Source organism: Podarcis tiliguerta, assembly GCF_965153285.1.
Source record: "Podarcis tiliguerta genome assembly, chromosome: 9".
Lineage (NCBI taxonomy): Eukaryota > Metazoa > Chordata > Lepidosauria > Squamata > Lacertidae > Podarcis > Podarcis tiliguerta.
The window spans coordinates 71250777-71277337 of record NC_139542.1 but is presented as its reverse complement, the minus strand read 5'-3'; the positions used below and the strand labels follow the sequence as shown (position 1 = coordinate 71277337).

Here is a 26561-nt window from a genome sequence, read left to right as displayed (position 1 = left end):
CTACTGAGGGTCTTGGCAGAGCACTGAAGGATTTTTCTGACTGTTACACCAATTGTAAAAGTGCTGTGCTAGGTGCTGTATGATTTTTGATCGAGTCTTTTGACATCTTATATATTGCACTTCATAGAATTCAAATTGCAATAAAACACAATGCAAGATGTGGAGCCATCTCCCACTTTTACAACAAACCCACAGGTATGGCAGGAACCACCTGAGGTAAGATTGAACCACAGCTTGGAACCCCTGCTGTTGTTTGGATGAGGACATTAAGGAGTACTGATGGCCTGGGCTATCCCCCCCACCTCCAAAGACAGACCAGTGTCTTATCAGGACCACCAGTCACACCTACTGGGAAATTCACTAGGAGCATCAGGAAACCTTCCAGATCCATGAGCCTGAATCTTGGGATGTGGATTCCCATGAGACTTGTAATCTGGTGGAGATTCGGAGCAGTATGCAGTCCAAACCTTACCTAATAGGAGCACCTTTAAAGTACTTTATCATAGTAACATGTACTGGGAGGAACTATGCTGGTCAGCAAAGTATAGTTATATAAATCCTTCCAATGGACAGCATTAAGTAGCCTCAGACCTGCTGAACATTTTTACAGAGCATTCGGGTTCCATCAGTTCCCACATGAAGTGGACATTTAATGGGCCACACTTCCTAGTATGTTTACTTGACATTTACAAAGCTATTCCAATGCATTGTTTTTAGAACACTAAAATCATTCTTTGACTTGGGTACAGTATATAAAAAATGAGGAGCAGGAATTTTACACTCACTCTTCATTTTGCTTTGCTTTCTCTAGCCTTCCAGAAACCATTATTGCTGAACTTAAGTAAAATGCTCCCAGCCTGACTAGCAGCTGCTCTCAGTGCCTCTGTTGTGATCCATCACTTGTGACACTTCCCATTGTCTTGGTCTCTTCCTCTTTTTTAAAAAAAAGAAGCAAAGCTCTCTTGAACAAAGACAGCACTAATATTCAGTCATTCATGCTATTAAATTGTGCATCGTAGTCAGCACCCTATAATCCATTTAATATATAGGCACTTGGTTAAAAATAAAAGTCATTAATTTATTCTGTGCTACGGCACCATAATAATTCAGGTGCTACTTGGATATTCTGCATGATAATATGACTTAGAAATACTGCAGTTTTCCAGCCCTTGCTTATATTGTAATCTAAATGCCTATGTATTTTCTAAATTTATTTCACACCAATAGACTGTCAGAAGTGTCCTAAGTATTCCCAACAGCAAAATCCAAAGCAAAACATCATTATTTTAAATTACTATACAGACAGCAGAAACACAGCCAAATACTCTTCAAGCAACCAACACATATTAATTATCTTGATGCACCAATAATGCTGCAAAATAAGCCATGTACGGAAGCAGCCAATTTGTGATTGGCAACAGGGAAATGCTGTTGTGTATGGCAACAGGGAAATGACGCCATCCCATTCAACAACAGCCACCACAGCCAGAGTGCTTTGGTGCTTACAGTGTTGGACTATGACCTGGAAAACCAGGGTTCACATCCCAACTACTTACCCTCCAACATTCCTCAGATGAAAATAGGGACATTCTACTTTCCATCAGTGTCCGTCCACCCCATGCCCCCTCCCTATATATGCACAATGCCAATGGAATATGGGAAAAGGACAGGGCTGGCTGAGCTGCCCCAGTGGGACTTGCTTTTAAGCAAATTATAAGCTCCACCAAGTTCAAATACAAGTTCAAGCCTGGAATCTTATACACATGCTGTCCCATTCAAGAGAGTGAGAGCAAACAAAGGGATCTGCAACCCTTTTAAAATGTTAAAAGTGAGAATTTAAACCCCATAGGCTTCCAGTTTTCCCAGTAGTGATGTATGGAAGTGAGAGCTGGACCATAAAGACCATAAAGAAGGCTGATCGCCAAAGAACTGATGCTTTTGAATTATGGTGCTGGAGGAGACTCTTGAGAGTCCCATGGACTGCAAGAAGATCAAACCTATCCATTCTGAAGAAATCAGCCCTGAGTGCTCCCTGGAAGGACAGATCCTAAAGCCGAGGCTCCAATACTTTGGCCACCTCATGAGAAGAGAAGACTCCCTGGAAAAGACCCTGATGTTGGGAAAGATGGAGGGCACAAGGAGAAGGGGACGACAGAGGACAAGATTGTTGGACAGTGTTCTCGAAGCTGCTAACATGAATTTGACCAAACTGCGGGAGGCAGTGGAAGACAAGAGTGCCTGGTGTGCTCTGGTCCATGGGGTCATGAAGAGTCGGACATGACTAAATGACTAAACAACAACAACTGGCTTCCAAAGTATAGTACTCAAAATGCTGTTTTTGACCTGCTGAATTTCTGCCTGTCACACATGTGTTAATGGGACACTAACACTAAAAAGAAAAGTCTATATGCTCAAGGTACCCTCTGCACTGGCTATGGTGCGCGAGGGAGCTGCAGAGACATCTTCCTCGTGTCATCAACTGCAGCTCCACTCCTGGGTCAAGCAAGCCTGGCCTGGGGATGGAGAAAGGCTGTGACACCTGGGGCGCCTGGCCACGGCAGAACCTGCCCCCTTGGGGGAGCACCCCACACACCATTAGATTACACTCCACCACTGACACACTAGAATGGGATTAATATAGGCAACAGGCCTACAGCTCAGGTACAACTGAACTCAGTCGGACAACACACACACACAAAAGCTCCAGAGTCTGTTGCAGTGCCTTCAAGTTGAAAGCCTTGCAGTGCTTTAAAAGCCTAACACAAACACATATTTGCAACCTCAAAAGGGGTTAATTAAAAAGCTTAAAATACATATTCACAACACCAGCCCAATGCAGTATATGTAACTGCCAATCTGTTAAAGACCTCCCAAAACGCCAGTCTCCAGGCTGGACAGCTTTTAACAGGCTGCGCTGCAAATGGCAAAGAATTATTGGAGACCTCAGTAGGTTGTGTGGACTCATTGGAGGTTTGTGAGCACAGGTTGGATGGCCATCTGCCATGATGAGATTCCTGTGTTGAAAGCAGATGGACTAGATGACCATTGAGGTCCCTTCCAACTCTACAGTTCTACGAATCTATGGTTTTATGAACATCATGCATAGCTTGAATAGTACACATGGGGCACCTTCCTACGTTCCAGTTGTGGCAAAGATTGTATTAATTTGTGACTGCAGGATATTATGAATGTTGACAGGAGGCATGCAATAGCTGGATGGGTGGAATGAGAAGTGTGTGTCTTTGTGTGGTTGCATGAGAGAAAAGATGTGTTAGACATTGGGTAAATCTTGTTTTAATGTTAAGCAGCAGTTCTTGCCAACCAATGAAGTGAACGGTCTAACCACAAACTGCATGATGCCCAGACAATTCTGCTATCACTCCATAGTTCCATCCATCCATCCATCCATCCATCCATCTATTTATTTATTTATTTATTTAATGCATATATTAATGATATGGTACCCTATCTGCATACTGTGAACTTCCATCCCCCAAAATTGGCAGGGAAGCATATCCCAGTCCTGCTATATGCAGGTGATACAGCAATTCTTTCAAGATCAGCCATAGGCCTTAGAAGGGCTATGAAAGCACTAGCAATATATTGCAAGGGCAAATTAGAACTTCACGACCAGAAAACTAAGATCACTGGGATCCAGGTGCCTTGCTCTTGATGCCACTCAGGCAGCTTGCGAGAGGAGAGGTGGTGCAGGTAACAGGCCAGCATGGATCAGGTCCCCATCAGGTCCTATAAAGTTGCCAACTTTGGCCTGGCTCCTGAGGCACAGAACTAGCTGATCTTGGCACAGCCATCTCCAGAGGATTCCATATTTCATATTGGCCTCTTACCCAGACAGAAAAAATGGGGGGAAGAATGGTCAGGTAAAAAAGGTGTACGCTGTAAGGAGAGGCAGGTGGGTGTTCACTTGTTGATTTGAAACTGCCATGAAAATGCAAGTCCTTTCTCTGATCACTCTGATCGTGTGATGCCCTTCCTTAAGTCTCTACATACCCTTCCTATCCTTAGCCAGATCCAGCGCAAGTCCATTGTCCTTACCTACAAGGGATCCCATGACCTTGCCCCTCCATATCATCTCTCCCTCCTTGAACTTCAAGGAACTTTCCTGCCCATGTTCTTTGTTCCTTGAGCTCCACTGCTCTTCACCATGCAAAGGTCACCTGCTTCCTTAGACACCCCCCCCCCGGCTCCCCATTATGCCTCCAAGAACACCTCTCTTGCTTCTTTCAAATCTGTTCTCAAAGCCCACTTTTTCCGGGAAGGCTTTAGCCCAGCCCCTATGTTCCCATGTCCTACTGGAATCTAAGCCTAAGTACTGAAATAATTGCCTAGTCCTATTCCTCCCTCCTTGGGACGCGGGTGGCGCTCTGGGTTAAACCACAGAGCCTAGGACTTGCCGATCAGAAGGTTGGCAGTTCGAATCCCCTAATGGGGTGAGGCTCCTGTTGCTCAGTCCCTGCTCCTGCCAACCTAGCAGTTCGAAAGCACGTCAAAGTGTAAGTAGATAAATAGGTAGCACTCCGGCAGGAAGGTAAACGGCGTTTCCATGCGCTGCTCTGGTTTGCCAGAAGCGGCTTAGTCATGCTGGCCACATGACCCGGAAGCTGTACGCCGGCTCCCTCGGCCAATAAAGCGAGATGAGCGCTGCAACCCCAGAGTCGGCCACGATTGGGCCTAATCTTTACCTTATTCCTCCCTCCACTTCCTTCCTATTTTTCTGCTCCCCATGTGTTAAATTTTAGGTAGGCTTCTTGGGTTGAAGATCTGTCCTCTTGAATTCGGTAAAGCAGGGGTAGCCAACAGGATGTCCTCCAGATGCTTTTGGACTACAACTCCCATCAGTCCCTGCAGTATGGCCAATGGTCAGAGATGACGGGAACTGCAATCTAACATCTGGGAGCACCAGACTGGCTACCTCTGCCATAAAGTGTCATGCACTGAGATTGCAGCATATAAAAGTGGTTGAGATTATTATTAAAAACAGCCAAGCTGTGCGATTAAAAATGGTGAATGAAACAAAATCCACATTTCAGTTTCCTCATGTAAGTGAAAATGGCCAAACAGCAGTTTATTGTTATGCTTAGAGGTTTCCTCTCTCTCTCTCTCTCTCTCTCTTTCACACACATACACACACACACACAAAAGGAAGCCTCAGGGTGACAGAAAACCTAGAGGAGTTTGACATTTTAGCCAGCAAGTGATTTAGACTTTCTTTTCCTATGAGAAAAGAATGGGAAGAATGCAGCTTACTCGGTGAGAAAACTGCTAATCAAATCTAGACATCACACATAGCTGTACTGTGAGAGGTCTGGGGAGGGGAAAGGAATCTAAACTTTAGCTGGTAATTCAGAAAAATATTTCCTTAGAAATCTGAGCTAGCAGCTGGAAAGATGCGACACACTAATAGAACCTTCCCAAATTACACACTCCCTGAGAACAAGGAATGACTATGGCCACTAATGTGAAATATCCTACTTCACTAAAGCAGACTTTAGAATGGAAACAAAGCTGAAGCCAAAAATGCTGTATGGACCCAGCGGAGGTGAGAAAACTCCTACTTGTTCAGATATAACAAGGTGGCCTGTAGCACCTGAACTGTTAGGGGATTGTAGTTTTAATCATTGATATGCTGCCTTTCAGGATACAAAGCTTTCCAAGGCAGCTTGCAAGGAAAATCAAAAGACAATAATAAAATCACAAAAGCTAATATTAAAAAATAATGTTTTGTTGTGGACTAGATGACCCTCCCAACTCTACAATTATATGATGCTATGAATGGCACGTTTCAGATGTAGACAGGAGCAGAATGCATTTCTCCTGTTTACATTTTCTCACTCCTACAAACCTAGCCCATCTCTTTATCAAGTGACGAAACCAAGCCAGCCTTTTCCAAGCACTTGCAGCACTGGGCCTGTTCAGCTGCAGCCTGTCCTATAGCATATTTAGGATTAATGACACATCCAGCCCTTGGTTTTGGAAATTAGAAAAATCTGCAGTGCCAACAAAATCTAAAGTGGTACTTAATGTGGTTCTACACAAAATACTCCCAACAAAATAATGCAGAATTATTAAACAGATTTGCCAACTGAAATTTGCAAACAAAGATAATTTACAAATGAAAGACTTAATGGTTCAATCCGAGTAAGTTTTTGTAGTTCTATAAAGATCCCACACCAGACCATTTAGGTTCCACTACTTGCCAATGATTTGACTGCTAACGTTTGAGAAGAGGTTGGAGAATACAGGAGTGAGATAGCCACTGATAATAGATAGCCTACAGCTTGGTCTATAGGGACGCAGGTGGTGCTGTGGGTTAAACCACAGAGCCTAGGACTTGCCGATCAGAAGGTCGGCGGTTCGAATCCCTGCAACGGGGTGAACTCCCGTTGCTCGGTCCCTGCTCCTGCCAACCTAGCAGTTCAAAAACATGTCAGAGTGCAAGTAGATAAATAGGTACCACTCTGGCGGGAAGGTAAACGGCGTTTCCGTGCGCTGCTCTGGTTTGCCAGAAGCGGCTTAGTCATGCTGGCCACATGACCCAGAAGCTGTACGCCGCCTCCTTCAGCCAGTAAAGTGAGATGAGTGCCGCAACCCCAGAGTCATCCACAACTGGACCTAACGGTCAGGGGTCCCTTTACCTTTACAGGGGTACCTCGGGTTAAGAACTTAATTTGTTCCAGAGGTCTGTTCTTAAACTGAAACTGTTCTTAACCTGGAGCACCACTTTAGCTAATGGGGCCTCCCGCTGCCGCCACACCGCCACCGCACGATTTCTGTTCTCATCCTGAAGCAAAGTTCTTAACCTGAGGTACTATTTCCGGGTTAGTGGAGTCTGTAACCTGAAGCGTCTGTAACCCGAGGTACCACTGTATAGCTTGGTCAGACATAAAGCAGGCACAGCCTAAGTACAGCAGCATTAGAAGAGAGAGGAGAGGTTCAAAATTGTTTAAGGGAGGGCAGGGAATTATTGTCAACCAGTCAGCAAATCACACCATCTGCATGTCTGCATTTTACACACATGTCATAGCCAGGATCCAGCTTCCTGACATCCACAGAAAGAAGCACCTCTGTTGGTATAGGTCACCTAGCAATAATGCAGATGCAACATTCCCTCTAGAGCAGAATGGGCTCCACCGGCACTAATGGGAAACGTGCTGTTTGAAGAGGTGATGAAATAGCAACAGCTGCAGGGGGGAGGGATAGCTGGAGCCATTGTAACAGCTGGAGCTAAAGCAAAGGGGGGGCTTCGCAAAAGTTCCCATGACCAAAATGCTTTGGCACTTCCCATCGCCCCCCCCCCCCGCCACTTCAAGTATCTGTGGGGGTGGTTTTATATTTTCTTGGAAGCTGCCCAGAGAGGCTGGGGGCAACCTAGCCAGATGGGCAGAGCACAAATAATAAAAAGTACTATTACTATTGCTATTATTTTGTATATCTGGGCTGTAGATGGGCTGCTGAGCCAATGATCAGGACCCAATGATCAGTACACATCCTAGTTTAAGTCAGAACACACAGAGTATTCTAGAACCGACTGATTTATTAGGGTGTACAAAGAACGAACCAAGGTTTGGCAGATAATTTATTCCAGACAAAACTGCCTTGAAAAGAAAACAGGACTTGAAACTAGGGGGCAAGTTTGTCAGAAGCACATGCTTGGAATGTGGGTACAATATGCTAAAAAAAAAAACCTCAAAATTTTTTGGCGGCAAATTCATTTTATTCTCCCTTGTTACTCCTGATTCCTGGAATTCCTTCAAACTTATGTATTCAATGAAACCCTTAATACTCATCCTCTGGCATGCTTTTGACTCATCCGTTGCTCCTATCCTTTCTTCTCCTCCTATTGTCTCCACACAACAAGGACACATGTCTATCTTTTTTGCTTCTAGAAAGTGCTATAGCGTAGCATTCTTGAAACGAAGAATGTGAGGATGTGATCAAGTACATGGATGGAAGACTACCGGGAGTCCCATGTAAATGACCACAACATCAGGTGACCAAACTTTAAAGAAAAGTTTCAGGAGTGCAGCTAAAGGAAGATCCCTGCCAAATGCAGAGTTTGCAACCACCATCAATCAGCTGACCAGTACCAGCTGCGAACCCCACTTTTGGCAGGGACTGGCTCCACTATGAAGCTTGAGGGGAACAAATCCCAGTGGGGTTGCATTTGCTGCCAAAATTGAAAATCACTGAATACAAGCCCTGCTTGCCAAGGAACTATCAGAAGGACATTATAAGGTTCACAATTGCTCCTCTGCAATTTACCTGCAATGGGACGCGGGTGGCGCTGTGGGTAAAACCTCAGCGCCTAGGACTTGCCGATCGAAAGGTCGGTGGTTTGAATCCCCGTGGCGGGGTGCGCTCCCATTGCTCGGTCCCAGCGCCTGCCAACCTAGCAGTTCGAAAGCACCCCCGGGTGCAAGTAGATAAATAGGGACTGCTTACTAGCGGGAAGGTAAACGGCGTTTCCGTGTGCGGCTCTGGCTCGCCAGATGCAGCTTGTCACGCTGGCCACATGACCCGGAAGTGTCTCCGGACAGCGCTGGCTCCCGGCCTATAGAGTGAGATGAGCGCACAACCCTAGAGTCTGGCAAGACTGGCCCGTACGGGCAGGGTTACCTTTAACTTTAATTTACCTGCACAGCACTTGATGTCACATATTGTTGTCACGTGTGGGGCAGGTTGGCATGGCTTGGGGAAAACAGCCTTGTGGGTTAAATTGGGTTCCCTGTTAGACCTAAATAAGCCCACCGGCTGAAGGTTCTTCACTGCTGGAATAAACTGATAGGTTTCACAATGGAAAGATGTAAGGAGAAGCCTTCTCCAAGAATCTGGATTGAGACTAGTGATAAACTTGTTCATAAATGACCCGGAGTTAGGAGTGAGCAGTGAGCCCACCAACTTTGTTGATGACACCCAACCTTCAGGGTGGTAAAAACAAAAAGGGATTGCAAGGGAACAAAACAGGGGAAATGACATTAAAATGGCAAATGTAGTTTGATGTAAGCAAATATAAAGTTTCACATATATATTAGTGGGGTCTGAACTGGCAGTGAATGACCAGCAATGAGATTTTGGAGTCATAATGGATAACTCAATGAAATTTTTGACACAGCGTGTGGCAAATGTGAAAGGGCAAATTCCATGACAAGAATCATCAGAAAAGGCATTGAAAATAAAACTGCCAATATCAGAATGCCTCCTCTATACAAACCTATTGCAGGACCATAATTTGAATTCTGTGTAAAGTTCTGGTCACCACACCTCAGAAAGGACATTGTAGGAGGTGCCAAAAAGGGCAACCAAAATTATCAAGGGGCTGGAGCAATTCCTCTAAGAGGAGGAAAGGGAACTTATATGGAAGAGAAGTCCATCAATCAGATGACTATATTACTTCCAGTATCAGAGGCAGAAGCCTCTGAATACTAGTTTACCCTACTGCCGGCCCATTTCATCAGGTGACCCTGAGGGCTAGTCTTACAAGAGAGATCATTCTGCTCATCCATGAATCCACCACCTCCATATCTGGGATCCAACCGTTTCCTGACTTTTTATATGGCATTAATTAGGCCACCAGGTGCTTGCACTTTAGAAGTCTGGTTTCTGAGAAGGGAAGATGGCATAATCATGTACATGAAGAATTTCTTCCTTGAAACCTGATTCTTTTTCTTCTTCGTTTTCATTTAAGCTGAAGCTGTCCTAATTTCATGAAGCATTGTGTAACTGCCTAGGAAGTCATACACCATTCCTCAATTTTAGTTACAAAAAAATAGGAGGTAGATATATAGATATATCATAGTCTAGAATTCTTCTTTAAAATCCTGCCAGTCAATTGACAAGACCAAGATAAAATAACAAGTATGGCTTTTTTTCTTTCTACCTTCCCTGCCCATTCCGCACCCAGGCTTCCCAGTACCAATGAGCTGGGTCTGGACATAGCCATTGCAAGTCCTTGCTTCACAGTCCAGTCAATGGAGCTGAGGCATGTCTCTCGGTTTGGCTGTCTATAGGGACAGTCACTGCCACCCTCCTTCAACATGGGGAACTGAGCTCATGGGCCAAAGCTTCCCTAAAGCCAGCTCCCCTATCCCAGTCCACTGCACTGAGAAGGAGCACTCCCTGCTCACAAATTCAATGGACCCTATAGCGAAGGGGGGTGGGACGTGGGTGGCGCTGTGGGTTAAACCACAGAGCCTAGGACTTGCCGATCGGAAGGTCGTGGTTTGAATCCCTGCAACGGGGTGAGCTCCCGTTGCTCGGTCCCTGCTCCTGCCAACCTAGCAGTTCAAAAGCACGTCAAAGTGCAAGTAGATAAATAGGTACCGCTCCGGCAGGAAGGTAAACGGTGTCTCCGTGCGCTGCTCTGGTTCGCCAGAAGCGGCTTAGTCCTGCTGGCCACATGACCCGGAAGCTGCACGCTGGCTCCCTCAGCCAATAAAGCGAGATGAGCGCTGCAACCCCAGAGTCAGTCACAACTGGACCTAATGGTCAGGGGTCCCTTTACCTTTACCTTTATAGCGAAGGGGAAATTGGCCTTGAAGATGTGCTCCCTTGGGGGAGGGGAGGCTCCCTCTCAAATCCCTCCATCGAACCTCACTACCAAAGGAGAAGGGGAGGGGAAAGGGGGAATTTGCTAACTTCCATATGCCTCAGTGACCCAGCAGGCTGACGGATTGTTCTCAGTTGAGAATGTCTGGAGACAACAGGACAACAGCATGCATGTGCAACCAGACATGTGTCAGCTGTGGGGCTTGAGAGGTAGACAACCCCTGTTTCCAGGAACACTGGAAGCACTGCCTTTAGGCACCCTGGGAGGAAATTTTGCAAGCAATGCAAATAATGCTAACAGTTCTCCCCCAAGCTTCTCTTTCCTACAGGAACCACCAGCAGGAGGTGAGAAGAAGCACCAAATCTTCTCACAAGGAGGAGGGCCCAGAGGACAACCACAAGGGCACTCCAGAAAAGTCGGGGACCCCCGCCCACACCCATCTCTTGCAAGGAGGGCTGGTGGCACCCCACAGTGTGAAGCAGCATCCCCCAGTCCCACGTCCCCAGGACTGTGCCCAAGCCCCGACTCTCGTGTCTCGGTCCACATGCAAACACACTGAGGCAAGAACAGCAAACTCCCATATCGGTGTCATTACAGATTTCCCAACGCGGAGGCAGTGGTAACAGCCCCCATGTGAACGGAACAGGGAGACTCCAAGCGAGAAGTGGAAGAGGGACTAACTCTTACACTGCTCTGAGAACTGTAGCTCTGTGAGGGCAATCAGTCTCTCCCAGCACCTGCAGCAAACTACAGTTCCCAGGATTCCTTTGGTGGAGCTGTGACAGTTTAATTGGCATGGTGCCACTTTAAAGGTATAGTGCAGATGGGCAAGGAAAGACAAAGACCTTTTGGTGCTGGAGGCGGAGAATGCTAATAGCACTCCCTGCCAACACTCATTGGCATGGGTACAATCCAGTGAAGTTCTCTGGTGCAAGCCTTATTGAAAGGAACAGGAAATGCTATATTATTGCAAGGACTTCCATGGACTGCAAGAAGATAAAGCCTATCCATTCTGAAGGAAATCAGCCCTGAGTGCTCACTGGAAGGACAGATCCTGAAGCTGAGGCTCCAATACTTTGGCCACCTCATGAGAAGAGAAGACTCCCTGGAAAAGACCCTGATGTTGGGAAAGATGGAGGGCACAAGGAGAAGGGGACGACAGAGGACGAGATGGTTGGACAGTGTTCTCGAAGCTACCAGCATGAGTTTGACCAAATTGCGGGAGGCAGTGGAAGACAGGAGTGCCTGGCGTGCTCTGGTCCATGGGGTCACGAAGAGTCAGACACGACTAAACAACTAAACAACAACAACATATTCATGCACAGCTCCTGTTTATTTCAGTTGCACTTGTGCAGGAGAATTTTTCAGTAATTTGTGGCTTGTGGGTCAACTGTGGGTCTCCAGTTCTCCTGCCTTTAATTACCAATCACACTAGAGCCACCTTCATTTTCAGGGAAGCACATACACGTAGTCTTCATGTATAGAAACGTCTCACTATAAAGTCTGTGACACCTCCCCCTCCCCGAGCTAGCTGAAGGATTTCAACCTAGGGTGAAATTTGAGAGTCACAAGATATGTATGCATGTATGAGAGAGGGAGGGAGGGAGGGTAGGACACACACACACACACACACACACACACACACACGTACTTTTAGGTCAGCAGGAGGGAAGATCAAGAGTATGTGCGTGAATAATTTGTGTACCATTGTACCTAAATTCCGTCATTGAGCTCCCTGGAGTACAATGTGTCACCATGTATGCAAACTTACTAATCAGATTTCGTACTGATTCAACATCAAAACGAAAGCTAAAACCTTGACTGCTGGAAAAGAAACTAATGATAACTCAAGCTGATCTCAGCATAAAAAGTACTTTAGATAGCAATGCTTTTTTAATGAGTGACATTATGATGTGAGACTAGTAAAAGCATTGTCATCCCTTCCTCTCACAGCCTGCTTTCAAAAACGAAAAAAGAAAGGGGGGGAAAAGCTTCATAAAAATGTAATATTATGCTGCTGGGTGATGTAGCAGGATTTATAGACCACAAAAGGCTGCACCAGATGCTGCTCCCCTGGGGATCAAGTCAGAGAGAGGATGCTAGTGAAGATCAGAATGCTTCCAGTGCTTCTTCCCAGGAGCAAGATATACTTTGGAACAAAATGGCCTATTAGGCTGAACACTGACACCAGCTCCCATTAACCCAACCCAGTATCAACAATGCTCAGGGTGGGTGGGCGAGAGCTATTGTCCAACAGTATCTGGGGGGGCCACAGGTTCCCAACCACTAAACTTAAAGACTTAAAACTACCGGTACATTACTGTGGAACTCAAAATATTCCACACACACACCAACACAAGCTATGGTGCAGGTTACAGTAAGGTTACCAGATTTTTTTCAATGAATCCAGGGAAACTTTTCAACTTCAATGGATTTTGTATGGGGACCGATTTGTAAATTAGGGGACTGTCCCTGGGAAATGGGGACGTCTGGTAACCTTAGGTTATACAAGGCCTGTTGAACTAAAATGCCACTTCTGTTTACATGGAAGAAGATACAGAATGCATCAAAATAAGTTCCTTTAGCATAGGTTTCCTCAGTGCTTTTTTTCCTGGCAGGGCAAGCCAGTCGGCAGAACCAGCACGCCCCCCCCCCCCCAAGCCTGGGAAGCTTCTGCCCAGCTCTGGGAGGGAGGGTCCTAAGTACCAGCACCATTTTTTTCTACAAAAAAAGCATTGGGTTTCCTCTAATATATGATAGCAGAAGCACTCTTATTTCTAAATTAAAACTGCAGGCTTACATCATTCTTTCCCCCTAATAAAACCTTAAACAGTACTGGTAATTTGCAGCTTACACTTGTTATACTCACACGGGTGGGGTGCCTGGAATAAAGAAATGCTCTACAATTATTTACACACACACACACACACACACACACACAGCTGTTTGGGAAGGAGGTGTGAGGGCTCTGGGATGCTGCCAGAGCCTTTGTACCTCCTTCCCAAAGGCCAGAGCTTTGCTTACCCAGCTTTGGGAATGCAGCGGGAGGGCTCTGGCAACATGCTAGAGCCCTTGCATGACTTTCCCAGAGCCTATAAGCAGCCCTCCACCTTGTGGAAGCTCTCCCAATGGCAAAGGTATCAATCAATGTCCTGAGGAGCATCTGCTGCTGATTCTCATAAGACACACAGCAGATAGTATTGCCTTATGAGATAGCATCCGTTTTGCACATGTAGCAAGCCATGCACACAAGTCTGCAGTGATGAGATACATTTTTGCTACCTTGCATCATATTTCACGATTGTTCAAGGAAAGCACTCCCAAGTTCTGAGATGCTGTATTGCAGAGGTCGGCAACCTAAGGCCCATGGGCTGGAAGCTGCCCATGAGGGTCGCTTAACCGGCCCATGAGCCACCCCCGAACTGAGCCACCTGCTCGGCGAGTCCCCGCACACTGCACTAAACTGGCGCAGCACGGCGACTCTCTTCTGCAGCTCCAGAAATTGCGTCTGCACATGTCCATGGTGCTGGAAATCGCTTCTGCACAGGCACGATTTTCGGCATCTGGGCATGCGCAGAAGCGATTTCCAGCACCACGAACATGCGCAGATGCGATTTCCGGAGTCGCGCTGCGCCGGTCTGGCCCACGGACAGTCTCTGCGGGAGTGATCCGGCCGATGCCCGGTAAGTCTTGCCGCCCCCTGTACAAGACTTGAGGCAGAAGGATGCTGTGCCCCCTGAAGTCTAAATGCCCTTGTTTACCATAACTTCAGTGCCTTGATCTATGGGGACTGACACAGGCGGATAATTGCAAGAGATCTGACCAGAAAAGCTGCCATCCTTGAATGCTTCCCAGACACCAGGATGTTCCCCTGCAAGGCTGGTGATTTGCACAGAGTATGCCGGCAGATATAATTCATAAGTGATGTAGGCAAAGCATCCTCCATTATGGAACACAAAATTTCCAAAGGCGACAGCTCACCATTCCCTTCATGAAGATGGTGTAAGAAACCCTTTCCACAGGTTCCTCAACTCATTAGGCACCCGACTTTCAAAACTGTTTTGGCAGAAGTCATATTGTTCACTTCAAATTTGTCTTATTCTCTGAAACCAGCATTCTGAAAGTGCTCTCCTATGATATATTGGGCACTGAAGATATCCTAAGAATAGGGACCATCTAAAATGCTGGTATGAATTACAAAGAGGAAGAGATATTTTTATTATTACTAATTTGCGAGTTATAGCTCTCCTTCCTTGTGATTTGTACCAGCATTTGATTCGTACCAGCATTTTACTGGTACAACTCTTTGAAAGTACCATAAGACGCACACACATTTCCCCTTACTTTTTAGGAGGGAAAAAGTGAGTCTTATAGAGCAAAAAATACAGTAAGTTAGGTTGAAACTTGAGAAACAGTGAAATTGGCTCATTTGTAAGATGGATCGTTTTTATGCAAATCATGGCTCTCATTTTGAAGAAATGCATGAATGTTCGTTGCAGCAGCCCTGGCTACAAACTCCCCAGGTGAATGGTGCCTCTGGGGCTGGCCAGGGGGTGGTTCCCAGGCCTCTGTGGGGCAGTGCGAGGAGGCACCTCTCTTTGGGGCAGGGGGGGTGCAGCTCAGAGACCGGGGCGGCAGCAGGGCTGCCCAGAGGACTTCCAAGGAGAGGAGAGGAGAGAGGAGGCGGAGGAAACACTCCACAAGGGAGGGTGTTCAGAAAGGGGTGAGGGGCTGCCAGCTCTGCAGGCAAGGGGTGACATAACAGGGCTCCTGAGCCCCACAGAGTGCCACAGAGATAATGTACATAGTTGGTCAAGGGAGCCATGGACCCAGAAAGGTTGAAAACCTCTGCTTTATGAGTTAACGAAGTGTTGTAAGCACCATCTAGTGGCGAAAAGCCACTAAGCATTTAAGCAAGCAACAGACACCAACAAGCATACATAAGCTGACGTGGTAATTATACACTTGGTCATAATTACCAGACATAGTAATTATGTTCCTCCCAAACTAATTTATTTATTCATACTGTACTTTTTCTTAAACATATTCTAGTTAAGTCTGGCTCATAATACATTTTTATCCATACATTTGTTTATCAACTTCCAAGAGTTCAAGGGCAAAGGAAATGCCATGTATAATTTTAGATTTAAACAACAAGGCAGGAAAAGCTCATCAAGCCTTGTTTATCAGAACCTCTCTGTTAACTGTCTCCTATCCTCATAAATCCATTCAAAGAAAGCCATGCCTATGAAGTACATTGAATCTAAGTGGGGATGGGACACACACCACTGCAAATTATTATATTATATATTATATTATATTATATTATATTATATTATATTATATTATATTATATTATATTATATTATATTATATTATATTATATTATATTATACCACCCTATACCCGGAGGTCTCAGGGTCATTCACAGAATAAAATCAAAATATAAAACCACAATATATATCATCAAAAGAAAAACAACAACAACAAGAAGAAGAGTTTGGATTTGATATCCCGCCTTTCACTCCCCTTCAGGAGTCTCAAAGCGGCTAACATTCTCCTTTCCCTTCCTCCTCCACAACAAACACTCTGTGAGGTGAGTGGGGCTGAGAGACTTCAGAGAGAAGTGTGCCCAAGGTCACCCAGCAGCTGCATGGGGAGGAGCGGGGAATCGAACCCGGTTCCCCAGATTACAAGACTACCGCTCTTAACCACTACACCACACTGGCTCTCAACCCAATAACACCCCTCTCCCCCCCCAAAAAAACCACATTTTAAAAGGACATAGGATGTCAATCAAATCAACCAAAGGCCTGGTTAAAAAGGAATGCTTTTGCCTGGCACCTAAAGGTGTATGATGAAGGCGCCAGGCCAACTTCCCTGGGGAGAACATTCCATAGATGGGGAGCCACTGCAGAGAAGGCCTGTTCTCGTGTTGCTCTCAAGGAGGAGACACACAAAGAAGGGCCTCAGAAGATGATCTCAGCGTCCCTGGCCCAGTCCGCTGTTCCCTCCTTGCTGGTTTTTATCAGCCAAGAGGGGCAGGGGTCTAGACCGCAAGTGGTCACCCTGACCGATCAGAGCACCTGGTCCACATCCTCTAGCCTTACCAACTGAAACTCATCCAAAACAACAGGACTAGACTGTGCTCTGGACACCCCACAAGATTCATTTGCTATAACAGCAGAGTCAAGGTCTTAGCATCCTTACAAAGCAGATTGCAGTATGTCTCCACGTAGCCAGGAGATTCGTACACCAATACAGAATTCTCTTGCTGGATTGGGAACAGCATACACATTAGACATCAATCCACATATGTATGATATAAATCAGGAAGCAAGCACTGTCTTGGCGGTGTAGTGGTTACAGTGCCACACTAGGACTTGGGAGACAAGAGTTCAAATCCCGACTCAGCCATACAGCTCATGGAGTACCCTTGGGCCAATCACTAGCTCTCAGCCTACCCTATCTCACAGGGTTGTTGTGAAGATAAAATGGGGAGACAGGGAACTATGTCTGGCACCTTGAACTCCTTGGAGGGAAATACAGGGGGCAACCATTCTGCGCATAATTGATTGGTGTGCAGCTGCCAATGCACACTCCATTTTTGACCCTGGAAGAAGGCGAGGTGGGGCTGGGGTGGATGCCAATGAAGAAGAAGAGTTTGGATTTGATATCCCGCCTTTCGCTCCCCTTCAGGAGTCTCAAAGCGGCTAACATTCTCCTTTCCCTTCCTCCCCCACAACAAACACTCTGTGAGGTGAGTGGGGCTGAGAGACTTCAGAGAAGCGTGACTGGCTCAAGGTCACCCAGCAGCTGCATGTGGAGGAGCGGAGACGTGAACCCGGTTCCCCAGATTACGTGACTACCGCTCTTAACCACTACACCACACTGGCTTATGCACAAGATAACCTGGAACACAACCCCCCCCCCACACACACCAACGGGGAGTTGCCTGTCCATGCAGTGAATACATGAAATATCTGTCCTGCAGGAATATGTTCTCAAGGTGAGAGTAGGGTGCAGGTCAGCAATAACTCCTTATTCAAAGAAACGAAACAGCTCAGGCCTAGTGAGTGCAGCGCCTCTTCCTGGTAGATCTTGCCCCAATGAGGCTGTTGCAAGGACCAAAGGTCCCCGCCTCTCCACATCTTCCCAAGTTTACCTCAGGTCCTTTCCAAGCAATCTGAGACTCCTTCTCTGCCATTGCAATGCCTTCTTCATTCCTCTTCTGGTTCTGGAAGACCAAGTGGAAGGGAGCCAGTTGCAGCAAGAGGTAGAGACCTCTGGCTTCTTCAGCAGCCTGCCTCATCTCTGGGTCCCCCTTCTCTCTTCCACCGCCTCTTCCTGCTCACCAAACCCTGTTAACTCTTCAGCTCCCAACACCTCCTCTTCCCAGTCTTTCCCCTCTTCTCCTCATGACCATTCCTTGTCTTCCCACCACTAAGTTCCTGACTCTGAGCCTTCTTGGGACGCGGGTGGCACTGTGGGTAAAAGCCTCAGTGCCTAGGGCTTGCCGAACGAAAGGTCGGCGGTTCGAATCCCCGCGGCGGGGTGCTCTCCTGTTGCTCGGTCCCAGCGCCTGCCAACCTAGCAATTTGAAAGCACTCCTGGGTGCAAGTAGATAAATAGGGACCGCTTACCAGCGGGAAGGTAAACGGCGTTTCTGTGCGCTGCTCTGGCTCGCCAGAGCAGCTTAGTCACGCTGGCCACGTGACCCGGAAGTGTCTTCGGACAGCGCTGGCCCTTGGCCTCTTTGAGTGAGATGGGCGCACAACTCTAGAGTCTGTCAAGACTGGCCCGTACGGGCAGGGGTACCTTTACCTTTACTGAGCCTTCTTCCCCTGGGGATTCCCCTAGGGGGTTCCCCAGCTAGTGCCTCCCCCTCTCCTTTGCATTCAGCCAGTCCATGACATTCAGTCCATCATTTGAAAAATAAGACTCTAGAGTCATCTTGCCCAAAAATGGCAACTAGACATTCTGCTTTGGTGACCGCAACCATAGTTTAATGTGCCATTTGGAACATAGTTTCTATATCTTGAGTTTCCAACACTGGATTTGAACCAGGAACAGAAGAAACAACCAACCAGCAACCAAACATTACAGGGGAGAGCCCTTTTCATGGCTCCAGTCCCTCCATCCCCCCTCTCCTGTTCTGTTCCCACACCTCACCCTCAGGCACCAGTAAGTCATGGCCACAGTTCTTTTTAGGCTGTGTTGGGAGAGACAGGGATGAACATTGGTGTGCCTAGTTCATCTTGACTGATTTCTATGGGGACTTTCAGCCAGTGGTGTTGCAACGGGGGGGGGGGGGGTGGCGTTACGCCCCAGGTTCCATGTCTGCGGGGGTGACAAGAAGTCACCCCGCAGGGGTTCGTGGCAGCACGAGCAGCCATTCCGCCGCTGCAATTGCATGTGGAGGATCCTCCGTTCATGGCTGCAGCCGCAAGCAGAGGATCCCAGCACCAGCGGCAAACTGCTAAGTACAGTGTATGTGCAGCATCGCACGCATGCACTGTACGTAGCGACGGCGCACAGGCGCTGAATAGCTGTTTACTGCTGGCACCACCCCGGGGCTGGGATTGAGAGGATCCCGGCACTGTCCGTACAGCGCTGGAGAGGCACTGATGGCTATACAGCGCATTTGTGGCGTCACTACGTATGGCGCATGCGGTAGCAACGCTGCACATGCGCCTTACGCAGCAACACCCACCCTGGGTGTCATGACGCCTTCCTTCGCCCCTGCTTTCAGCCCCCGCCCCTTAATGCTCCTGCTTCTTCTAAATACTGTTTTCGTACGTCTGCAAACCTCAGGGTTATCATAACTCTTCCTATTTTCGATACGTAAGTTACGGTATGCAAAGACTTGAATCAGAATTAGGACACAGGATCATGATGATGATAAATCTTCCTTCCTAAACAAAAAAGAGACACCCGCTTACACAGATTTTGCTAACTTAACAACCACTTTTCCCTCTGGCCTCTCCCCATGTTCACATAATTATTCCTAAATTACATTCAGCAGTTTCTCAGTTGGGAAAGCAATAGAAGCCCCAACAAATGGGCTTATTTGCACTGGCTGGGTTCCCTGAACCTGACCCCCACACCCACTGGTTGTAGATGGCTGGTACCAGCCAACTCTAAGCCACTGTCCCTGGACAAACATCTATTGTTAAAATACTAATGTAAGGCATTTAGTCAATCCACTGTTCTCAGTCGCTATCAAAGGAAACACTCACAGAAATATAAAAGCAGGAAGCATAACTAAAAACACATGCAGATTTGCCAAGAAAATGTGCTGACTGGGATTTTCACAGAAAATGGCACCAGTCTATAAACAATGCAGAGCATTTTAACTCTCCTATAGTTGCAAAAATCCCTTTAATAATCTGATATTGTGGTGGAACAATCCAGTTAATCCAGATCGTTGTTTTTTTAAATGGGAAGTATTTGACAATTAATGAAATTTTACATACAAATTTGAAATTGTACTGAATGCTAAGATCACCTCTTTCTGAATTCACGGCCCACTCTCTTGATAGGGCTGCCGCCTCTTACAGGCAGAGTCCTTCTATCAAGACCGTATCATATTGGCCACAAGTAGAGAGCTGAATCTAACTGGTGGGTCACATCCTGCTCAAGCTCCAGGCTTTGAACGGGAAAGTCCAGGTTGAGGAAAAAGAACAGAAAGTCAGTTGGGGACAGGCATATAAAGGGCAACATTTCATATATTTTTATATTTTTTTGCAGTCAGCTATCATCACAAAAAGCATAGGCGGCAGAGTATGATAGCATGATATTGGCGGCAGCAAGGGAATACCCTTCTCTGTTTTGCCTCAGGTGGCAAAGCATCTTTGGCTCGCTTTGTACACTGAATGTGCTGTTTGTATTGGCTCTTTGTCCAATTCACCCAGGTATGCAAGGCCTTTGTGAAATCTCTCCATAAATACGCTCACCATAAGCTGGTTCTAGGTCCCCTCTATCTCTTCTGTTCTCTGACAGGAATGGACTTTATGTGTAGGTTTACTCTCAAGAATTTGCAGTTGTCTCTGCATATGGGCAGCTCAGAACGCTGATTCCAGTGGTATACAGTGGTACCTCAGGTTAAGTTCTTAATTCGTTCCGGAGGTCCATTCTTAACCTGAAACTGTTCTTAACCTAAAGACCACTTTAGCTAATGGGGCCTCCTGCTGATGCCGTGCTGCCGGAGCCCGATTTCTGTTCTTATTCTGAAGCAAAGTTCTTAACCTGAAGCACTATTTCTGCGTTAGCAGAGTGTGTAACCCGAAGCATATGTAACCTGAAGCGTATGTAACCCGAGGTACCACTGTATTCTGAAAAATATGTAAGTCAAGATTTCCTGGCACCGGTTTGATTATGTCCACATATATTTCAGCTAGACTGTTGGGCTGCGGTTAATACATGCTAATGGTCAACTGAATGAACTTCTTCTCCGAACATTTGCAATTCTGCCAATGTGTATTGAGGCCCATTGTCCAAGATTAACTCATTGTCAATGCAGTGCCTGGCAAACACAGCCTTGGTGTGATATATTACCGTGCTAGAAAGCGTGTTTTTAGTTGCATCACCTCCAAGTAACAACTTGTTGGCAGGCTGCTAGCTTTAAGAGCTCGGATTGACACTGCGCTCCTGTACTGCCTGTATGATTCCATGTGGGGCTTCAGTACCGCTTCCGTTGCACGTAAAACAAGGCGGCTAAAAGCACCACGAGAAAGATGTCCAAATAGTGAAATGGATTAGTTCAAGGGACGTGAGGTCACAAGTCATGTGAATCATAGAATCACAGAATTATAGGACCTGTAGAGTTGGAAGGGACCGCAAGCGTCATCTAGTCCAACCCCCTGCAATGAAGAATCAAGAGTCAAATTTTAATTTTACCAGCCCAAAGGATTACAAAATGTTGACTGGCTTCCACAAAAGAAACTAAGACTATGTTGGCGGTAACTGAAGGTAGGCTTCATAGTCTGCCCTTGGGATCTGCCCCTCAGCAATGGGATTTAAAACAGAAAAAGTTTCCCTCGAATCAAAAACACGAAGCTTGTATTTATTTAAGACGGAAGATATCCAAGTGGAGGCAGTTGTGAGACTGAGTCAGCTTGGGACAGAAGTGTGGAGCAATCTCCTGGAGAATTCCAAGGAGAACAGTATGGCGTCTGAGGACACACAAGAACGGGAAAGGACTTCCCAGGGGCAGGGGGCTTCTAAGACAAAGGATGATTTAACTGAGGGAAAAGCTGGAGGGAAGGAGCATTGGATGACAACAGGCAGATATGAAGCCATTTGTAGATACAGAAACATACTGTTACAGCCACACCAGTGCCCCCCAAGAGTACAAAGCAAAAAACAAATTGTGTGTATCATTAACGCTAATACATTTAACAATTCAGTCGCACATTTTACCAATGATCGTAATCTTCCCCCCTCCCAAATCACATGAGCCAATACACAATTCGTATCAGTGACACATTTTTAATATAAGGTTTTTAATAGCAATTGTTAATTGTTGCCAGATTTGGCAACTGACATCTCCACCATCTGGCTGGTCATCTGGTGCCAGCCGATCTATGGGGACGAGGGCTTTCTTTCCACTGAGGATTGTTGACACCTTGCTTTGTAAAGCAAATGAAGACAAGATGGGGGATTTATCTGAAGAGCGAATAAATGCTGTGCACAAAAGGAATCAAGTGGAAAAGCAGTTGAGAAGAGGTGTGGCTGCAGTTTCACACTAACAAATGTAGAAATCAAACCAAACCTCTTTTACACAATTAGAGGGGGTAGTTTGCCCAAACCTGTATCTTTATCAATTTGTGAACAACTTTGCGTAGAGAATTCATTTTGTTCTTTTTGCAATTTGTGGTATTTGGAGAGTTGTAACCAGCCATAGCAAAACAGGTCATACAGAGAGCACAGCAGGACTTCAGTAGGCATGTATAGGAATGCACCGGAAAAAGCCTGTAATAGCTCAAAGCACCTTTCCCCCCCTTTTTTAAAAAAATCATTTTTAAAAAGGAATGTAGGAGGTAGACAGGGCTGGAGCCAAGGGGGTCCTTGGCAGCTGGCAAAGGGGAGTGGGTGATAAGGCGGGTAGTGCTGGCAAAGGGGACTTGGCGCAGGGGTTAGCAATCTTGCAAATGTAGGTGTAGAGGGAGAGGGAGAAAATGGGCTGGCGGAGCGTGTATGTGTGTGTCAGAGAGAAAAACACAAACCTGCCCCTTCAAGGGGGAAATTTGATGGGGGAGATGTTGGGCTCGCACCCTGCAGTTTATCACTGGGATATTGGAGGGTATGCAATTGTAAAAAGATAACATGCGATAGCAAACTATGCATTTAATATCGTAAGAAAACTCTGCATCATCAGGTTATCAGCATTGTGTGAATGTAATCTATGTTTGGAAGCGGCTCATTTCTCCCTCAAATTTTTTTCCTTGTCCTGAGACTGGATAAAGTTGTGAAATTAACTTGAACTGGCTGTGTGTATTGGTTGCAGACAGGGCCATCTTATCCATAGGCACTAGGGGTGCGGGGCATCCGGGTGCTGGGCTCTCAGGGGCGCCAGGCTGAGAGTCTGGGGCCCAAGAGTTGAGTCTGGGGAAGAGCCCGCCCATTGGTCGGAGCGCCACGGCAGGCTCTTCTGCTGCAGGCGGCTCTGCGCCGCGAGTTCAGGGGCAACCGAGCCAGCGAGACGCTGAGGTGGCAGGCTAGCTCCGCCCTCCTGCACGCCAGGGACTGGGCAACCGGGAGGCGCTGGGCGAATCTTTGCACCCCGGTGCCGCATGTGCTTAAGACAGCCCTGGTTGCAGAATATGCAGCTGCCTTAAAACAAAACAGTTGAGAAAAACAATTTTGCATAGTTGGAGAGCTATGCAAGACTTCTTATAGTTACTTGGTGAATAAAGGAGGAACCATCTATTCCTTCACATGCTCCAATACAGGTATGGTCCAAGTTCTAGCAACCCCTGCTGCTTCAAGTGGGAGCGCTGAGAGATAGGACTGTTCACCTGCAAAGCCTTGTATGGTTCTCTTGTAAAGAGGTATCAACATGGGGGGGAAATATTGTTTTCATTTGGCTTTTGACCAATTAAAATCAGTGAAGGGCTAGCAATTAAAGGCTCTTCTCTCAACCATGGTTATGAATTTCTTTATGTGCCTTTGTGTATCACAGGTGGGGGGGAAACCCAATTAAAATTGTACAATGGCATTATATCTCACATTTTTCTCCATGGAGCTCAAGGTGGTTTACACAGTTCTCCTGCTCCTCATTTAATCCCCCAATATTTTCCACTTTGGGGTTACTTCTAACTGTTTAGAACAGCTAACAGCGCCATCACATGCATGTCTACACAGAAGAAAAGTCCAGCTGAGCAAGTGGGTTTTCCAAGTTCATATATGAATCAAGAGGGAGACTAGGACATGTTTGCTGACTGGAAACATTTCTTAACGTTTCCAAGACTGTTTAGTATTTAATTAATACTATGAGACTTATCTCAGACCCTGGAAGGATTTGAAAACAACACAGGGTGAATTGGGGACATAGGAAGAGTTACAAGTTGTGAGAGTCTCTATCCCAACAGTATATATGGAATGAATTCAGCCATTTTCCTAGGTGGACAATGGGGCAAAAAGTTTGCAGCATTTAAAGCACTAAGAACGAGATCACTCATAATTTGCACATATTTCTTTTTCCCTGAGACAATTAGTTAGTACAAACACCCATGAGGAAAATTTCTTTATAAATACAGCCACACTTTTCTAGGTAGAATATATGCTGGGCATTATTAGAATATATGTGGTACATTTATTTAAAAATGAAGACCTGTGAATAGTCTATTTATTACATTTCTGTCCCATGCCTTTTTATCAATAATTTCTTCATTCTCCTGGACAAATTGCTTGAAAATGAATGTCCCTTGGCAATCTACCTTTCTAACTTTTAAGGCAGAAAATATCCTTGCATGTTTAGGAGCCTATTATTAACAATGACCAAACACTGTTTGTTTGTAGACAAAGATAACTTGTTGTAACTGTGTGGTGAGCCTTCATCTATGTCACTAGTTCTGCTATTTTACTCACAAATTTCTCCCACGTGTTGCAAAGCTACATTCTGATACAGAATGGTTGACTGCGCATTTCTATCGTTCACCCGAATTCAACAAGCATTAAAAGAATACACTTGATTTTATGCTGCTTTCCATAACCAACATGTTATGGAGGTTCATACACTTCTCTGAACTCCTGCAGGAGAGGAACAAGAAGTCCATACAGGCAGCAACCAATTTGCATCGGGGTTACGTTCCAGACCCCCGTGAGCATCGGTGGGGCACGTGTAAGGCTGCCCCACCCTGTTCTGCCCCTTTCTGTGACTTTTCAGGTCACTTCCAGGTTCAGGCAGATGTGCTCATGTGTGGTTTACGCACATACATGGACAAGCACAGGGCTTTTTCCCAGCCAGAATTCAGCAGAACTCAGTTCCGGCACCTCTCAGGTGGGTGCCATTGCCGTTCTAAGAGAACGAGGGAGGCATTCATGGTGAGTTCTGGCACCTCTTTTTCTAGAAAAATAGCACTTGGCAAGGCTAAATCAGTTGCTGCTTGCATTCCCTTTCTTTACGAGGCCAAAGGACTTCCCTTCAAATATGCACTTCCTGTGAAGCGCAGTAAACAGGGATTAAAATGAACAAAACAACCGGGAAGCATTAGCCAAGAAGCACCCTATGTATATCAGGCGTAGGGTTCCAGCCTCATATAAACCTAGCAGGCTTGAATCTAATTAGTGCATGAAGGTGTTAAAACCACATAGTAAGCTGTCCTGCCAGGCTTAGCCTGTGCCATCACTTCCCACCGGCTCACCAAGCCTTTGTTATCTCTCACTCTTCAAGTGAATTTTGGTATGTAAGGAGATCTGAGAATGGCTTTAACCAGCCTCTTTTGTTTCAGTCCAGAACGGAATCTGAAACAAGTGTTCTTCTGTACCAATAGTTCAGAAACTTGCACCTTTTGTAACTAAGCAAAGTTCTGACTGCCTGTGCATCTTTTCTGACTTCTGCACGGAAAAGCACATGAACCTGAACTTTGAAGAGTTCTGTGTAAGTAAGCCATTTTAGGACTTCTCAAATGTGTGGTCTATCTCTGTGCTAGGGAAGTGGGATGGTTTGGGAAAGAGCTTTTCAAAGAGGACATTTTGGGATTCATTGCAAGGGCACATTTTCAAGGTTTGACAGCCCCTATCCGCACGCTTTTCTTTGATCTCAAAGAGCAAACTTTGCTCTTGCCTTCCAGGGTCCTCTATCGGGCTGGTTTCCACGCCCCTTGTCCGCTTCTCTCCCTGCCCTCTTCCCACTTTGTCCGCTCCGTTTCGGAGCTGTGGCCCAAGTGCAGCCCCCCGGGAAAGGGGGCGAGAGGCTTCCCCGAAGGCTCCGCCCGCGCGAGCCGCCTCGACGCCCAGCCTCCTACCTCCAACTTAGGCGCCGTTGTGCTCCAGGAGCGCGGTCTCCCTCGCCCGTCTGCTCGGACTTTCCCTCCGGCGCTCTCTCCATCCCTCGCGAGCCGCCTCGCTCCGGGCCGAGGGCGCTCTCTCGCTCCCTCGGATGCAACTCCGCCCCGCGCTTCTCCCCCTCCGGCCCCAGATGCGCGGCGACTACAACTCCCGTCATCCCTCGCCGCTGGTCCCGAGGGCCGGGGATGGTGGGCCTTGTAGTCGCTGCGCCCCACCTGGGCGCCGAAGCCGCGCATTCCTTCCCCTCGAGGGCGGTCCGCTCCGCCCCTCCGCTTCCTCGGCTGCGCGCATCCTGGCGCCTCGCCGCCCTCCCGGAGCAGCCGGGGCGACCCTCCTTCCCAGCCGCGCCGGGACCCGCAGCCCGACTCGAGGGCGCGGGGCCGCCTCCCCTTTGTCCGGCTCCTGCGCCGAGTCCGGCTTCCCCTGCAGGCAGGCAGGCAGGCCTGCCCGGTCCTCGCCCGGCCCAGCCTCGCCCGCCGAC

General features: G+C 46.9%; 1 protein-coding gene across 4 annotated transcripts in view; it reads right to left on the bottom strand.

Annotated features, from left to right (window-relative positions):
- TSPAN9 (tetraspanin 9) overlaps positions 1-26561 on the bottom strand; it is a 127327-nt gene that overhangs the window by 100252 nt on the left and 514 nt on the right. The window contains exon 1 of one of the 4 annotated variants that reach the window (XM_083399142.1): positions 26038-26325. The exons of 2 other annotated variants lie outside the window; for them this stretch is intronic. Coding sequence is in view for 1 of the 2 variants with exons in the window: in XM_083399140.1 (XP_083255266.1) it covers positions 26038-26316 (279 nt within the window). In the remaining variant the exon portion in view is untranslated. Of the gene's footprint in view, positions 1-26037; positions 26326-26561 lie in introns of those variants that run through there. One more of the 4 variants, XM_083399140.1, reaches the window with a different exon arrangement.